Genomic DNA, 18,377 nt, shown 5'->3' with positions numbered 1-18,377 from the left:
GGCATATTAGAAACAAAATTTTATCAACGCTATGAATGCAATAAAAAGTTCCTGTTGTATTAAAATTTGAAAAGTTTAAAAAATTCCAAATCAAATTGAAATTCAAACTTTGTAAGCTTCTATAGGGATTTCGCAAAGTAATGGCGTTCCTTAGAAAGTAATAGCGTGAAATCTTTGTAAGCGAATTCATAAGTATATAATGCTAAAATTATATATTTTTTATATTTACTGTACAAATATTTTAAAGTGCAACACACTGTGTATTTGAATGGCTTTGAGCTACTCATCATGGACCCTCTTAATAAAACTAAATTTCCAGATGGTAGAAATATATATAAAAAATATGTTGGAATTTTATGTTGAGTTTTGAGAGACGGAACTTGAGGAAGCGGAAAAGAACTGAACTGAAGGTGAAATATTTTTCAAGTGGTGAATGTATTTTGAGGTTCGCGTTTAATACGAAAATCATTATTGCCAAAATAACCTCCTAAACAAGTCCAAGTAAGCAAGTCTAAGCCTAAACAAGTCGTATTACAATGAGCTTCCTGGCCTAAATGGGCCATTCTACATTCTCATGGAGAATGTAACCTGACTTGAACGCCTGAGCGGTTTCGATGAAATTTGATTTTTTCTTTCAAATTTTTGGAACAAAATTTATTACACTTTATAGGGCACTAGCCAGCGAATTACTTTTGATTTTTTTACATGGCTTTTTTGCACGAAATTCATAATTAAACCAGATCAATTCGGGTGAATAAATCGTAAGGCACACCTTCTTTGCTGGGAGTAAGTAAATAGTACTTTTCAGCTCGAGCGAGCAAAAAGTAAATTTTATTAACATTTTTTAATGAAAACTGAATTTAAAAAGAAAAACGTGACATTATACTTGTCTATAATAATATAATAACTAACAAAAAAATAAATAAATACAAAATATAGATAAAGTAATAATCAACTCTAGTAAAAGTTTTAAGTGCATAATCTCACACAAAATATTGAATTGTTTGATTAATCACGAAAATTTACGCAGTTTAGAAAAAGTCCACATTCTCAAACTCAAGCAAGCGTGAATTCATTTTGTTATTTTCATGAGTTAGAGTGTATTGCTATTTTGCCATCATTTCTTTTGGCTATCACATGCACTAGCTTAGTTCAATCAGGGAATGTTGATATGCTTTATTTCATTCTCTGGTTCAATCTCCACATAAAATTTATTACCCACAACGGATGATAATTCGGCATCCTTAAAAATTGTTGAAGCAGTCAAGTTATTAGTTTTGGCTTGAGTTAAAAGATGAACGCTAGGGTGCTGATATTTTAGTACTTTTGTGGAAGAAATTGATATTCAAATATTTTTCACATATTTTCTCTTGAGAGCAAGAAATGAATTTTTCAGCATCCATTGAATGAGATATATATTTTTTTGTGAACAATTTATATTATTATGAGTCCCATAATCAAAAATTAACTAAATTTATGCTTTCAAAAATTTGCCATGCAAGAATTACCAATGTTGCCAGGGTTGCCATGTGGCAAATTTTTATAACGATTTTAGCAATTATAATCTCTACATATTCAAACATAAAAACGTAGAATATTTCTTCGAGCATTACGCAAAAACTACATTTTCTAAACCGATGGTATGTGTAACACTCGCTTCAACCAGGTATTGCCACCTGTTTCTATAAAAGTAAGTATTTTGTTATAAAAAAGACATAAGTATTATAAATACGTATCAAGGTAAATGTTTTTAAGAAAACTTTATTTAAAAACCATTTTTTTATAGTGAATTTTATTGCACAAGGAGTAATTTTTCACAAATTCCAGTTGATTATTAAGATGTGTGTATCAAATGAAAGGATTTTGAATAAGCTTTAAGTTTTAGGTGGTGTTGCCACATGTTTTTTTGGTAAATATTGAATTTTACTTAAGTATTTCATTTAATATGCCAGCGAAGCCGCGTATTCCAGTTAGTGTTTGATCAAAATTTGTAATAGCACCAAAGTTGTTCAGACTTAAATTTTCGAATAAATCAAGCATTCCCATATTACGTGTGCATTATAGCGACAATTTTCATTCTGAACTTGATTTTTACAGATAAAAATTATATTACATTTTAGAAAGAAATTTATTTTTGATTCCTTAATAAGAATACATAAAAAAAAAATTAAGTAGACTTTTTTCTGATAAAAAGTATGCTTATATTATTATATATAGTAAAAATTGACTATATTGACTAAAAATATTAACATTAAATATCATTTTTAAATAAAAGCATTAACATTAAATATTATTTTTAAATAATGTATTTGTGCTAAGAACTAAAAAAATGAACTTCAATTTTTTGTAAACAATAGTAACGATATTTTGATTATAAATAATAGCATTAAACATAATTTTAAATAACATAATTTGGTAAAAAAATAAAATAAAATAAAATAAAATAAAATAAACTAAAATGTATAAATTCTAAAATTGTTTTTAAGTCATAGTAACGAAAAATATTAAAAATAATTTTAATTCTACTAATAAAATATTAAAAAAAATATATATTATATATTATATTTTTGATTTTTTTTTAGAAAATAGCAATGATAAACATAAAAAATAATGGCCTTAAAATTATTATGGAATTTGATTTAATGCTATTATTTTGAATAAAACTAAATATAATTTTAATTAACGTAATTTGGTAAAAAGTTAAAATAAAATAAAATTTATAAATTCTAAAATTGTTTTTAAGTCATGGTAACGAAAAATATTAAAAATAACTCTAATTCTACTAATAAAATATTAATAAAAAATAATTAAATATTACATTTTTAATTCTTTTTAAACATAAAATTGTTCACAAATGATAAATATTACAAAATATTAAATAAAATTAGTTTTTAGTAACAGTAATTCTGTTAAAAAACATTAATAAAAAAAATATTGGATTCTTAATTTTTTTTAGGCAATAGTAACGATACGATATAAAAAATGACATTTAACATTAAAAATAATGCATTAAAATTATTTTTTAATAACAGTAATTCTGTTAAAAAATATTAATAAAAAAAATTTGCATTCTTAATTGCATGCATTCTCAATTTTTTTTAAGCTATAGTTACCATTTTTAAATAACAGTAATTGTAGTAAAAAATAATTTTTGCATAACAATAACAACAACACTTATTTGACTAAATTAAACGCATTTCTTTTATCCTCAATTTCTTTACGCAGTTTTTGGCAACTGCTTCTTATGCCCATCTAATATTTTCTTCAACATATACTTCAATTACATTGGTAAAGCAACAAACAGTTCTCATACGCATTGTATTTTAAACTTTATAAAGTATGGTAGTTATATATTTTAAAAATTTAAAATCATAACCTCACTTTTTTTTTTTCTTTTTTGTGGTGCATTGTCAACCAGTTGCTTTACAAATGCAAACAATATTTTTTTTTACAATAAATATGATACATATGTTTTCTTACTTTTGTTGAATAGTGTTGTCAATCAATAAATGTTTTCTATATAATAAATATTTTCAACTAATGCTGCGTTTGCAATTATTGCTTCCGTTGGGTTAAAGAAGATTTTTTAGCAAATGCTTGTTTGTTCGTAAATGTAAGTATGTGTACTGTATGTACATATGTATATGCATGTATGTATGTAAGGAGTAGTATTTTATAGGTATTGGTGGGTTGCGATCCGTTTAACACTGCCAAATGGTCTCGGAATAGTTTTTGTATGTACATACACAATTTAATATGGATATGCATATATGTATATCTTTGCAAGTAAGTTTTTCATTTTAACCGTATTTGTGTAGCTAGTTTTTTATTTAATTTATTTTTTACGGGAAGCAATAATTTTTCATATGATATTTCTGATATTATTGGTTGTTCGAAAATTGTCGTCGTAAATCCATTCAAATTTCCATGTATGTATACCTTATAAGTATATACATACACATACATATATAGAATATGATTTCATTTGTCCGATCCTTTCAAGTCATTGCGCGAATATGTTTTATCGATACTTACTCATCGTCATCATAATTCTGATAAGTAACATAGCGCACGGCCGAACGCTCGCCAATGATCAAAGACTGTGGTGAGAAAAAGAGATAAGGTAAAAATGGAGAAGGTGTGAGATTATTTAGGAAGTGCGTGAGGTGTGCAGAATATTAAATGTACAGTGTGACAAAAGCAAGCAAGTATGCGAAGAGTTGGAAAAAAGCGACTCTGGAAAATAAAAATAAAAGTTAAAAACAAAATGTATTGCGAATAAATAAACGAATCATACAAATAAAAGTGTTTAAATTTAATAAACCAAGGAACTAAATTCAACACAAATGAATAAACAAAATTTATATTAAAAAAAATTATTTTTATTTTTATTTAGTAGGAAAATTCATACATAATTCAGCGTTATAAGTTAAAAAACTTAAAAATATTTGGATTGGGAAACTGAACTTCTTACTACATATTTACTTAATTGCACTAAATGTTTATAAAAATACTAGGTCTAAAGCGCTTAATGCGTGATGGAGCCAAAATATATTTGAAATTTGATTTTAAACTAAAATAATCAGATTTTAAGCAAGTAAAAGGTAGGAATAGAGGAAAAATATGCAATTTAAATTTAGTATTACATAACTAAAAGGTAGGAAATGGGAAAAAATTACAGAGTTTTAATAAAATATGCGAAAATTCGCTTTAAAATACTTTAATAAACAAATACAGTTGGAATACATACATTTTCAAACATATTTGCAAAAAAAACAAAATTTGTAATTAAATGTATTAAAATAAAAAACAAACCAAAAAAAAAAAAATCTTCTCACATAAACGCCATGCGATCTTAAGAGGAACGAACAGAAAGCCAAGCTCAGTTAAATTAAAACAACAAACGATTCTCGCAACTCAAAGTCGTTCACTTTCAAAAGCCTCATTCGTCATGCCTTCATGCATAATGGCTGGACTGTTGGTCGTGGCCATTACCAGCACATCATTGCCTATATTCACATTGCCATTGGCATTCGCAGGTACAGACACAGCCACAGACGCAGGCGCAGACGCATCAGCATCGGCATTAACACCTTCATTCACCGTGTTACCAACCTTTTTCTCCTCCTTTGTGGGTGGATTCTTGAGCAGCGTTAACAGTGGAGCATAGAGAAAGCATAAAATTGCAATGCCCACCAACATCCATTCGAAACCGATTGATTTGACTAGTGTACCGCTGAGCGCTGGACCCACAGCAAATCCCACACAAAAGGCGACATCGCCCAAAGCATAAACACTACCATAAACAGCAGAGTGACGTATATCTACGAGATAGCCAAGTTCGGGCATCATTGATGAGTCCACCATGCCGATGGCGAAACCCAAACCAGCATTGGGTAGAATGAGATGCGTAATCGAGGTGGCCATGGGAATCTGTGTGGTAGAATGGGGTAGAAAAACAGAAAGCCAATTTGAAAAAAAATGGCTCAATTGGTATGTGCGCTAACTCGCTTACCATGATCAAGCAACAGCCGATGATAATCAAACCCAAACAGGCAGCAAACCAACGTCCAATCTTATGTCCGAGAGGTCCGAAGAGATTAGTGCCAATGAGGTAACTAATGGAGGCTGGTAAGAAGGCAACACCTTGTTCCCAACGCGTGGCGCCCATATTATCGACCATCCAAAGTGGCAACGACGGCTCCAACATGGCAATGCCCATATTGGCAAATGTAATTGAGCCTGGAAAGCCGAAGTAAGCAAATGAATAATGAAAATGTATTTAATTTATATGGTCTTCAGTGCCTACCGGCAGCGATCAGTATGTATGGATCACTAATAAGCGCTTTCAGTGAGGGTGGCTCTGTATCGGCACGTTGTATAGACGGTTGCAGCATAAAGAGTTGAAGTAATCCATCGCCTAAAGCCAGTGCGGAGAGTATCAAAAATGGTGCCGATTTGCCAACAAATTCGTACATTACACCCCCGAACGGTGGACCGATGAGCACGCCCAATGCTAAGCCACCCAATGCCACGCCCATTGCATTGCCACGTTCCTTGTCGTCCGTATAGCGATCTGCCAACATGCCCATACCCGAGACAGAGGAGCACGATGAACCGATGCCTTGTAGCGCACGCGCCACGAACAGTACCAAATACGAACGTCCGAAGGCGAAGACTTAGCAGATGAAATGGGAGTTTGAAGTTTGATTTATCTACAAATATTTTATAATATAATATATGAGGCGTACTTACTCAGTGTTGACAGAAACATGATAACGAAACCGGCGAACATAGGAATGCTGTAGCCGATTCTGTGGATGAGAAAGTTGAAAGAAGATTGACATTAATTATGGGAACTCAACTCGAAAATATTAAAAAATTTAGAAACAGTTACTATTCTGTTTTGAGGAACATCAAATCGATGAAGATTCCAAAGTTGAGCAAGTGTGTGCTGCGAAAGTTCTTAAACGCACACATCGAACAGGTTTCCAAGTATCGTGTTTGAGGTTCACGAAGCTGCCGCGGGGTATGCTATAAGGTGTTCTAGTGTAGTGTAAGCTTACCTGTGTGTCAAAGGTCCAACGATCGGATTAACTAGCAATTGTACGAAAGCCTTCGATGCGAATAGAATGCCCACTTCAACGGTCTCGCCCACCAACTCTTTGTGTCGCTCTTCCAACTCTCGATATAAGGTGAAATTTTCTGTAAAAGTTAATAATATTAATTATAATAATATTAATACAATAATAGCAAAAAGGATACGGGGCGGAGATTCTAGTTTTAACCATAGTGAATAGCCTTTTGTAAGGATAGCCTCTTGACCTTGTTCATTGTGCTCAACCAAAGTTGCCGGCTGATCTTTAAACCCTATCCCTATTTTAGTAAGCAAAACAGTTTAACGTAAACAAGGAGCTTACAGAAGGTCTTCCATGTTTCGTGCCTTCAACTTGTCGGTTATCCAAAAACTAGCTTTTGCTTTAACTCAACACACCTTAGCCAGTTTTAAGAAATGGTGAAGCCGATGCGGCAACTAGATATTCCCATTCAGATTTATTAGTTCTCTTTTCTGATGATCATATATTTAACAGATAATCCAGAAAGCGAGTCTAGTTGCACTTTGTTTTCGGGAGAGATATCAATTTCAGCAGGGTATGTTAGAGATTCAAGCTGAGCTTGTGCGGAGCTGAGCCTTGTGCGTGCAGAAGGGTTTTCATATGTGGGAAATTATGAGACTATTTCTGTGTCAAACTCTTTTCCAAAACCAGTGCAAACCTTTTCTAATATTTTTTCAGAGGATAGATTCCAATTGGGCGCAATTGTAGGCCTTTCTTCCTATAGTAGGAACGAGCCCAGGATTCTGTGTTTCCTGTGTTCAAATGCCTCACACTTGGTGATTAAGTGTTTCATAGACTCCTCTTCATCAGAGTAGAACTTGCATGATCTTGTACTAGATAACCATATTGTGTTACCATAAAGTGTTTATTACAGGCAAAGTGACCTGTAAGTGCTCCACAGAGTAATCTGAGACCCTTTTTATCTATGATTAGAGCAGATTTTGCTCTGTTGGCATTGAAGTTCAAAAACTTTTTGGAGTGAATAAGGCCGCTTGTACCGTTCCAGTGTTGCCTGATTTTTGTTTGGATCCATTTTTTGGTTTACTGTTTTATATTATTTTTGTTAAAGCCGAAAAATGTGGTTGGTCCAATAAATAGCCCTCCTGCCTCTATTTTGGCATAAAAGTCTGCCTCCTCGTTTCCTTCGTGCCCCTCATGTCCTGGTACCCAAATCAGTGAGACCTGATTATGAGTGGCCAGTTTGTTGAGTGCATTCTTACACTCTATTAGGACTTTTGACTTGAATGTGAAGCTATTCAAGGCTTTGAAAACCTATTGGCTGTCCGAAAGTGTTTTCATTTTTACTTTCTCGGACCCTCTTTTTGACTTCCACTGTATTACTTTGCATCAAGATTGTATTCGGTTTATCAGAATTGTATTCAGATTTGCATCGCTGTTGTTGTTGTTGTAGCAGCATAAACATTCCCCATACATATACTGAGAATACTGCTGAGGTGACAGTCCTTGGCCGGGTATAAGTCCGGGTCGTTCCGGTTACGTAGAACCGATTGTCGTGGGAACTTTATCGATAGCTAATTTCGTTGGTGCTTGAATAAAATGGTTTAAAAATGGCAAGAGAAGCCAGAATTTCATCAAAAACCATCTGTTTTGGCCTTAGGTGGCAGGCAGCTAAACATTTTCGAACTTTTGTTAAGTGGAAGGACCATCGACGCCTCCAGAAAAGCCGTCATGAAGTTGCTCTTTAGTTACTCAACGGACCAAAACTTTATCAGTTGGGACGCTCTGCAGAAAAGTTTACTGACTCTAGTGACAAGGTGAAGCAAAGTTAACCACCCTATCGGAAGATTTATAGTTTTTGCAAATGGCGTCGTACGTCAACCATATTTGACACTTGGGAACTGGACAGCTGCAGTATACAAACAGGCAAGCAAAGTTCAAAATAAAGATCTCCATCACTCAAAATCTTTTTTTTATTTAGTAAAAAAGTTATTCGAAAACGAAATTGGATGATTACTTTTGCGCCACCTGTAGAACTGTGGAAGTCATTTTAGTAGCTGGCCTTATCAACTATTCGCATCATCTACACTTTAGTCTGGCTAAGAGCTGAATTCTGCAGTCTCCTACCAAAATTGATACCTCCAGTTAGGATTACTTATTTTACACACTTAAACCTCAAAACAGTTTAAGGATTAAGTGATCATCCAAGGCGGTTATGTTACTCTTTACACTCATAATTTTGCAAAAGCATTATTTGTCATATTTTTTATGCGTTTTCAATGCTCACCTTCTGGACTTAGCGTTGACACCTCCACTGTTGGCAGTGGCTCGCCATTTGGGCTGCAGGGTGATTGAGTGGGTGGCGGTGGAGTGTGTGTGGTGAGTGGCGTGCGTGGATAACTGTCGAGCGGTGCATCCGGATGGCGTATGTCGTACAGGAACTCGGGTATTATAGGAACTGCAAGAGAACGAGAAAGAGTAAAAATAATAAGAAGAAAAAACTTTGAATGTTGCTTGGCAGGATGTTGTCAATTAAGTTAATATTCTATGGGTTTTGTTGTTGCTACGTGCATGTGCACGTTACAGCAATTTGCAAACAATTAAGTAACGCGGCAGAAAGTTGGTAGGTCGTACTCGTAAATGGTTTTAATGTTGTTAAAAGCTGTTAATGGTCGCTTTAAATTGTGTAGACAAGTTGTAAATTAATTGCAGTGCTGCTGTCACTGGATTTTTGTTTATTTCCTTTTTTGTTTGTCGCTTGAGGTTACCAAGCCCCAGTGTTTGTTGGGTATTGTTTTGTGTGGTGCCACTTGATGGCCTTGCGTAGACGAAAGCAATTTCAGTGAAGTTAAATTGAATTAGGCCAAACGCACAGAGATTGAGGCGGTGAGCGTTTCTAAGAGTAGTTAATTACTTTCAGTGGTGTTGTTGAATTTCGTTTAGAAAGTTTAAATTCTAGAAAAAATGTGTGCTCTTTAGAACTTTAACTAACAGCAGAGGGCTTAACACAAGAAGTGCACCGGTAATTCTGCCCTTAACGGGTTAATTTTATATTGTACAATCAATACACTTGCAAACAGCGTCGCTCATTTATCGAGAGAGGCTAGTAACGTTTTCTGAACAGCCATTCGGAGGCGGCATACAACTATAGGTGCCACCATTTATGGAAAACAACAAGACGCACACCACAGATAGGAGGAGGGCTCGGTCAAAACATCCATTAAGTGTGTAAGCGCAAATTATAAGTACTAAAAAGTAAATTCCATATATCAAAAGTGCTATAATTAGAGTTAAATTTTTCACATAAACATCAAAATGGTTCATTAACGTCGTAATTTGTTCAGAAAATAGTACTGATAGCTACTTAAAGATTTATAAAGAATTTACTATTCTCTAGTGAGGTCAAAGTTCGAATATGTCTCAGTAATTTGGAATCAGATTTATACTGTTTATTCGTAAAGGATTGAAAGAGTTCAGCGGAGCTTTGTTCGCTTTGTTTGCTTTGCAATCTCTTTATTTTAACGTGGCACGCCCGCCTTTTGAAACCTGTTGTATGTTAATGAATTTCAAATCACTTTCCTCAAGGTGCGTACGAGTACTACACTCGCTCTGATGTTTATCTAAGACATTGTGTGTGGTATCATTGGTTGTCCAGAGTAAATAAGCATCAATATTTCCCAAAAGATTTGGTGTTTTCACTTTACGTTGCATGTTAAAATTTTTAAATCAAATTATTAAAACCATGCATTTATAATAGGCTTCTTAATAAAATGAATAGAATTTTTAATATACTCGATATTGATTTCGCCCTCCTAAGACTTCTATTTTTATCTAAGCTAGAAATAAATGATTTTCAGGACTAATCTTCAAGTCATTTTGCACCTCTAGTCGGTAAGTTTTTGTCACCATAGACTTAATAAATGAATTAAGAAAAAAGCGCATATTGTCAGGGCACATTAGGCTACTGGTAGTAGTAGAGCAAAAACAACAAGAGCAGTGCATTTAGTTTTTGCATTTGGCCCCTAAGACTCTACAATCTATAAACAAACATTGACAGTTTAGAGTAACTTAAGCTAAGTTTTGCTATTTAGATACCAAATGTAGAAAAAAATTAAATCCACTGCTCCACGCATACCATCTGCTCAACTTTCCATTTTTAAGACGCAATTTTTTATTACACCCTCACCCCATTTGTGAAACATTACCTAAAAAACTAAAAATATTATCCTAGAGCTCTAAAGAAAGCTCAAAATCGTTTTTACATGGATGAAAATGCTCAAGTCAGCGGAAAAAAAATTCTCAAAAATCAATAATCATTTTTAAAATAAAAAATAAAATAAATAAAACAAAAAAGGGATAAAATATTTAAATTTTAGCCGCTTAAAATTTGGACTTTACTATATAATGAAAAATTTATAAATTGTTTTGGATCTTCCTAATCCATCTAAAAAAAAAAAATTACGGAAATCAATGAAAATTTTCAAATTGTGAATCAGAGTTTAAAAAAATTAAAAATATTTTCGTAGAGCTCTAAAGAGTGCTCGAAATTTTTTTACATGGAAGAAAATGCTAAACTCGGCGAAAAAATTTTCAATCAATCAATGATAATTTTCAAATTGTGAGTCAGACTTTAAGAAAGTTGAAAACACTTATCTTGAGTTCTAGAGTTCAAACTAATCATCGATAATTGGCCGAAAATGTTGAACTCTCTCTGGAAATGAAAAATTTGTGAAAATGTTTTTCCGCTTCAAATTTTTACTTTTTTATACTAAAACTTTTTTTTTATCTGAAAAATTGATATATTTTTTTATATTGAAGAATATGCTGAACAATGTTTGCAAAAAACAAAATTTTTTTTTCGAAAATCAATGAAAATTTTTAAATTGTGAATCAGAATTTACAAAAATTAAAAATATTTTATTAGAGCTCTAAGGAATGCTCGAAATCTTTTTAAAAAATGCTTAAAAATCAATAAACATTTTTAGCCACTTCAACCTTTCACTGTTTTTATATTAGAATTGAATGAACTGCATATCCAAAATTTTTTTGTAATCTGAAAAATTTATATATTTTTATATGGAAGAATATGCACAACTATGTCTGCAAAGAAAAAAAAAAAACAAAAAAAAAAAAACGAAAATCAATGAAAGTTCTTAAAATGTGAATCAAACGACTTTAAAAGGTTGAAAATATTTTTTTAGAACTCCAGAGTTCTAACGAATTCTCGAATTCTTTTTTATGTGGCATTAAATGTCTTACTGAATACAAAGTTTTTAATTTTTTTTAATTTTCTGATTTTTTTAATTTTTCCACAAAGTTTAAAACTTGGATTTATATGCTTATATTGTAGAATGAACTAAGTTTTTATTAAAAATTAGTTAAAATTAAACAAACAAAAAAATTATTGTCAAAACTTTTCTTGAGCTCGAGAGTTCTAATAAATGTTCGAAATCTTGTCTATGCAAAAACAAAAAAGATCGAAAATCAATGAAAAGTTTTCGTCATTTCAAAATTGCACTTTATTATATTAGAATTCAATGGGTTATAAAACTACATACCCAAATTTAGTTTCTAGAAAAAGTTTGAAGTTTTTTATAAATTTTCAGAATTTTTGTTTTTATAAAAAATTAGTTAAAATGAAATAAAAAACTTGTTGCCAAATTTCTCCAATAACTCCTATTACTCGCATTTTGAACACAGGTGTACGAGTAGGTGAAAATATAGCCCCAACACTGACGTCGTTTTCGCAAGCAATGATACCCCCAAGCAGCGTTGCTGCAACATAAAAAAACACAACATGGTAGTTACAACAGATATTCATATTTACATAAACGCAGGTTCACTTTAAAACCTCCGACTTGCCTAGAATACAGTTACATTCAAACAAACCACATTTCCGCAAGTTGGTCGTTTAGTCGACCAGACAACCATTTACACGAGTTATGATTAGCTGTCGGCAGCTTTAGTTCAACCCCTTCTTGGCGGCTGCAGTGGTGTTGATGGCGTTGCGTGGTGCACCGGTACCGGAAGTGGGTCGTTATAAACTTTTACAAAATTCAATTTGTTATTTAGTAGCTACACATTGCATATACATACATACATACATAAATATTTTGTACGACCTCTTATGAAGCTCGCTCGCAAGGTGAACGGACAATTCCCAACAAATTGCAATACTAATTCAACTTTATAATACAAGTACATATGTTCGCATGTGTAAGTAAGGTTGCGCTATTGTATAAGTGCGGACAATTAATGCACGTGTAGATGTCTTCATTTGTGGAAGTTTCTTGTATGGCCTGAACTCTCTTGCAAACCGCTAATACAAGGTGGCACAAAATTAATCACTCTATTGGGTGATACATATATAATGTTGGCAAATATCGTTGTACGTTAATCGTATTTAACATTTGTGGACTAGACAGCTGCAGCATTCAAGCAGACAAGGAATGGAGCGCCTAAGGGACAAAATATGATACATTTCCATCACTTAAGGGGTTAGGGGTAGTCAGAATTTTCCAAAAATAGGATTTTTTTACATTTTCTTAAAGTATAATATCTTAAAAATATTGTGTGAAAATTTGAAGTGAATCCGATAAATACTTTTCGAGTTATTCAACAATTATCAAAGGGCGCTCGTGCGTTCCGGAATCTATAGCAAAACTTTAAATACGTTGTTCTCAAAACTACGTTTTTTGAATTGGTGATCACCGCTTGGTAGATTTCAATAAAATTTATACTGATTTTGAAAAACATACGAAACTCGTGCTTGATCGTAGGATTTTTTTTTCAAAAATTTCGATTTTTTTAAACAATTAATTGTAGGTTTTTTTCTCGAAAATCTGAAAAATATTTCCTGAGGCCGCCATATTGTTAATTTTGAAAAAAAGCTTTGATCAGTCACAAGATTCTCTATCAATAAAACTAATATCTCTTGTCCGATTGATTTTATCAAAAAAAAAAAAAATTTTTTTGTAAATCATCATTTTTTCGGGCCTCTGACTACCCCTATCTCCTTAAAATAATTTTATTTTTAATAAAAAAATTAAGTTAAATAAATGAAATAAAATATGTTTCTAGTATAAAAATTATTTAAAAACAGGACGATTAATTTTGCGCCACCTTGCAGTATGCTGGCTTGTGCCAAATTACTTATTTACCGATATGTTGGCTAGTAATATTGGCGCTCGAGTGAATGTGGTATGCGCATACGCTCGTTTGCTGGAAGAATATCATAACTCAAAAAATCGAAAATTCAACAAAAGCGGTATCAAAGCTTCAATTTACTATGCCTCCCCGAGTAAAAGTGAAGACACATTTTCAGCTACCGAGATGCTATTAAAAGATACTGCAAAGAATTTATTACACGGCCTCAAAGAAGGGCTCTGCATACTTCTCTCAATTTTTTTTTTGTTTTGGCTTGTGACATTCTTTCAGCAAGCGAGTGATATACAAATATATCTGTAATACTTATGTACTTATGCATGTATACATGCAAATTTGTTGAGCTAATAGATTGAAATGTTTACATGCTCATAACCAACTTTGGGCATGAGTGTTAGGTTGTCGAGTGCTTAAGCACTTAAGTGGCTGATGCGATAACTGCAATTAAATGCAAGCCAACTGCATTCAGTGCATATGAAATAAGTTACTATGTTAAGTAATGTAATGAATACCAGGTAACATGCATTGTCTATGATTGAGCCTGGATGCGAATAAATATTTCGTATAAACATTTGTAAGTATGTGTTTATGAACAAAAAAGGGTCTCTACATAACATTAGTAGGCTATTTGTACGTAGGCGGGTGAAATGGTTGAAGTACCACTCTGGCACTCCCAAATAGCACTAAAGCTCCATTTTGATACCAATATATCTACAACGAGCCCGAGCTGTTGATTTAATGGAGAAGATTGATGGGATTTAGGTTGGCGCACTACCCCAGGCTGTCGAGGAAAGGAGCACCCAGTGACCTTAATCGTCTAGCTGCTAAACCCGGACATTTACAGAGAAAGTGCTCAACAGTCTCCTTCTCTAAAAGGCTATTTGTGAAATGCGAGTACATATTTATGTATGTCTTCTCCATAAATAACACAAGTAGCTTTTGAGAAAGCATCTGTGGCTTTTTTTGAAAGGTTTCTTTGTTGAAATAAACATAACAACGAAACAATTTAGAGCCTAGGTAGGAAAACCTATATCACATTTTTGAGCGCTATAATTTTTTAGTTTTCGGATAACATGTATGAATTTTAAGCAAAAGAGTTACCAAAAGGTTGGTAAGCTTCAAAGAGAAGAGAGTTACCAAAACGGTGTTATTCCGTAAGGGTTGCTATTTCATCTTTCAACATTCCATGTTTGATAAACAAACGGAAAATGTAAAAAAACATGATCGCGATTCCGTCTCAGTTGTAATTACTCAATGTCGGGTTTGGGTCAAAAAATCATCTCCTCGATAGGGTACCATTTTTGAATCCGCGGCTATGTCAAAAAGCAAAATTTCTATTGTTGTAGCGTACATAATCCACAAGTGTTCGAACAAGTATCAAATGCACCAACTATTTGGTGCGGTTTATGTTATGGCGGTATCATGGCCTTTGTCGGAAAAACCGGGTGCCATGGGAATGTAAATAGTTGGTCCAACCCAGCTCTATCTTAAGTTTAATAGGAAAACTGGGTCTTGATGAGGTACTGTGATGAGTAGAGGGCACAAAAGACCATAAGTTCGAAGTGAAAACCTCCAATAAATCTAACTCTAAATCTAAAATAGTTGGCTATGCAGCCCAAATGCAATTAAACTAAAAAGTCTGCCAAATACCAGTCGACTGCCCGATCAGCAAGGTATTCCTCTACAAGCGCACACTGCAGACCAATGGGCCATGGTTGAAAAATTTCTGTGGATAGAGCTTGACAGCATCGTTATAATTGGATAGGATGACTTGCATATCCAAAATTGGTTTGATCGTTTGATGTGTCGAGGCTGTCACTTGAATGATATGCTATTCTATATGAAGAGAAATTAAAGTTCAGAGTAAACCAGAATCAATTTCACACTGTAGTTCTTTTAATTTTTTATTTGTTTATTTAAATTTTTTTCTTATCTGGTTACGCTATACAAGATTAGTTACCCTATCGACAGATATATAATTTTTGAAAATGGCGCCAATCATATTTGAAATTTGTGAGCTCGACAGCTGCAGTGTAAAAACTGATAGGCAGTGGAACACGTAAAGTTTTCTATCACTCAAAATAATTTTTTTTAATTTAATATAACAGTTATTCGAAAACAAGGTTGATGATGATGATACATTTTGCGCCACCTTTAGGCCTTTCAAGGGCCACATTAAGGTCATGCCTCATTTTATAATCATCAATTTTATAATTAAGTGCAACCTTGAAGTTAAAGCTGCTTGATTTTTGCGTGGATTTTCGAAAACTTTTTTTGTTGATGGGTTTAATATTTTCTTCCATAGAAAAGACTTCCAAACGTGCTCTTTATATGGATGCAAATTCAAATTCGTATACCAAAAAAAAAAAAAAATAAATAAAATAAAAAAAAAAAAATAAATTTTTATAACTATAAAAATGCATACTTTGAAAATTTTTTTATGGAACATTTTCTTTACAAACTAAAATAGTTAAACTTTTGTAACTCGACTTATTCCTATTATTTTGAACAGAGGTGTATGTACATGTGCTGCCTCATATCAGCCACGTGCCATATTAATATCGAATAAATTTAATGAGACATTTGTTTTCGGTTTGTGCGCAATAATTCATTGGTTTGCTCCGTTTCAGTGACTCGCATTCTTTTCTATGTACCCACGTATCTCCTCTGCCATACATAAAAATGGTAGGAATATTTATTCTTTAGCTAAGGTTTTGCATTATTAACTCAGTTGTACGTTTTAGTTATGCCTGAATATTTGTCGTCGCACAAAAACTGGATCCCTGCGATTCTAACTAACTTTGAAATAAATTATACCTGAAGCTTCGTGAGTTCCCCCCATTATTCGTACAATTTGCATGCGAAACTAACTTTTTCCACTTTGAGCTCTGCTCACAGGAAGTAATAAGAGAAAAAGGGGAAATGTTTGTAGCAATAAAGGGTTTTTGGTGTTATATACCTAAAATTTAAATTTTTCCTTCACGCTTAATAATTTTTGATACATCAAAACAAATTAAATCAGGAATGCAATGGCGTATTCACACTTTGAGGGTCTGAAACCCCAATTTAACAGATTTTTACTGTTCTTAAAGAAATAATGCGAAGTCAAAACTACAGGAAAGTGACATTGATTTGCTTAAAAGACCTAAGTGCTGCTCCATTGTCTCAATTGTAAAATGTTTGATTTTTGAAAAAAAAGTGTTAATAAAAATAATTCCTTTTTGGGTATTCGCCAATTACACCTTTTTCAACTAATCATCAGAATCCAATGCTTTACAGATTAGTCACTCGTACTTCAAAAGTCGTTAACTAATTTGGGCATTTTCTGAAGTGCAAATAACTAGTTATTCTGAAGATAGTTTTTTGGAAAAGCTGCTAAATTAAAATATTTCACCAATAATACGTGTACCCCACTATCATAAGGCGAATAGTGGTTAATACCTAGAATATGTAAAGGGTGTTTTATCGATATCGATAACTACGGTTTGACAGTGGAGAATGCCAAATTGTGTTGACATTTCTGTTCAGAAAGGTTTGATAAGTCATCATGAATCGTTTAACGCCAGAACAACGTTTCCAAATGTGGAAATTTACTTTGAAAAAAAAAAAAAAATCTGTTCGCGAATTCATAGAGCGAAGTGTTGAAGAAGACGCCGAAATGTCGATTCGTTTACGTTCACAACTTGTGGGCCTTTGTCCATCGTTTGTGACGACTTTTTACTGATTGGTCTCATTTAAAGTAGTCAAAAATTGGACAGATCGAATGGACCATGCAACTCGTAGCCGCGGACGACGGCAAGAAAGATTTTGCCAGCTCATTTATTCCAGTTAGCACGGAGCTATGGATTGCGCTGATATTTTAGACAGGATATCTCTTAATATTCCTACTAGGGATCTACTTGTACAACTATGTTACCCTGACTATTTTATTAATACACAGCTAAATTAATTTATGCCATCAATACACCTATCAGTTAAGCAAATTAATCAAATTATTGATATTGAAATACCAACTGATAGAGAAGTTTTTTTCTAATATTGGTCACCTCTCGGCTGGCAATGGAAAATCTACGAGTGTATTTCCTTATATAAAACCAACTACCATTCAAAGGCGGCATAAAGAGTAGATCACTCCGTTTGTGTAAAAATGTTAAGACGCGCACAACAAATAAAAAGATGGACTCGGCCAAATACCCAACAAAACGTGTAAGCGCATTACCATTTCCCAATAATTTTTACATTTCGCATATAAAAAATCTGCACTATTTTCGGTTCCATTTCATTAGTTTTCCTCAAAAACGAAAGGAATATTTAGCTACTAAAATTCATGTGAACTCATTTCGCCTGCTGCTGTCTTTAAAAACGCAACCTAATGAGCAAAATCTGGAAAGTGATTCATTGGTGAGTTGGGTAGACGTTGAGCTTCGCGTGTCAGAGACACTTTTACCACAAAAAATAACAAACGGTAACATTAAAACTGGTCTGTTGGTCGCTAAGGAGTAACAAACACCATGGCATAGAAGAGATGGAAAGGAAAAAAGTAGCGGCGTACGTATACAGGCTGCAAGCCGGCAACATAAGCAGATATGTTTAGTTATTCTTCTTAGTACATAAAGTCAGCACGCGAAGTGTGGCTGG

The 18,377-nt window shown here is 33.2% G+C and overlaps 1 protein-coding gene across 4 annotated transcripts in view; it reads right to left on the bottom strand.

Moving 5' to 3' along the window:
• Positions 1-4,360: 4,360 nt before the first annotated feature.
• Positions 4,361-18,377, bottom strand: part of LOC129244709 (synaptic vesicular amine transporter) — an 86,845-nt gene continuing 72,828 nt past the window's right edge. For all 4 annotated transcript variants that reach the window (XM_054882502.1, XM_054882505.1, XM_054882503.1 and 1 more), the window contains 6 exons: positions 8,863-9,033; positions 6,567-6,705; positions 6,256-6,314; positions 5,810-6,178; positions 5,516-5,742; positions 4,361-5,433 (listed from right to left, as the gene is read on the bottom strand). In XM_054882502.1, the coding sequence (XP_054738477.1) occupies positions 4,918-5,433; positions 5,516-5,742; positions 5,810-6,178; positions 6,256-6,314; positions 6,567-6,705; positions 8,863-9,033 (1,481 nt within the window). In that variant the 3' untranslated portion in view covers positions 4,361-4,917. The remainder of the gene's footprint in view (positions 5,434-5,515; positions 5,743-5,809; positions 6,179-6,255; positions 6,315-6,566; positions 6,706-8,862; positions 9,034-18,377) is intronic.

The sequence above is a fragment of the Anastrepha obliqua genome, chromosome 4 (genome assembly GCF_027943255.1).
Source record: "Anastrepha obliqua isolate idAnaObli1 chromosome 4, idAnaObli1_1.0, whole genome shotgun sequence".
In the NCBI taxonomy this organism is placed as follows: Eukaryota; Metazoa; Arthropoda; class Insecta; order Diptera; family Tephritidae; genus Anastrepha; species Anastrepha obliqua.
The sequence above is the reverse complement of the archived record's forward strand: the minus strand, read 5'-3'. Positions and strand labels throughout refer to the sequence as shown.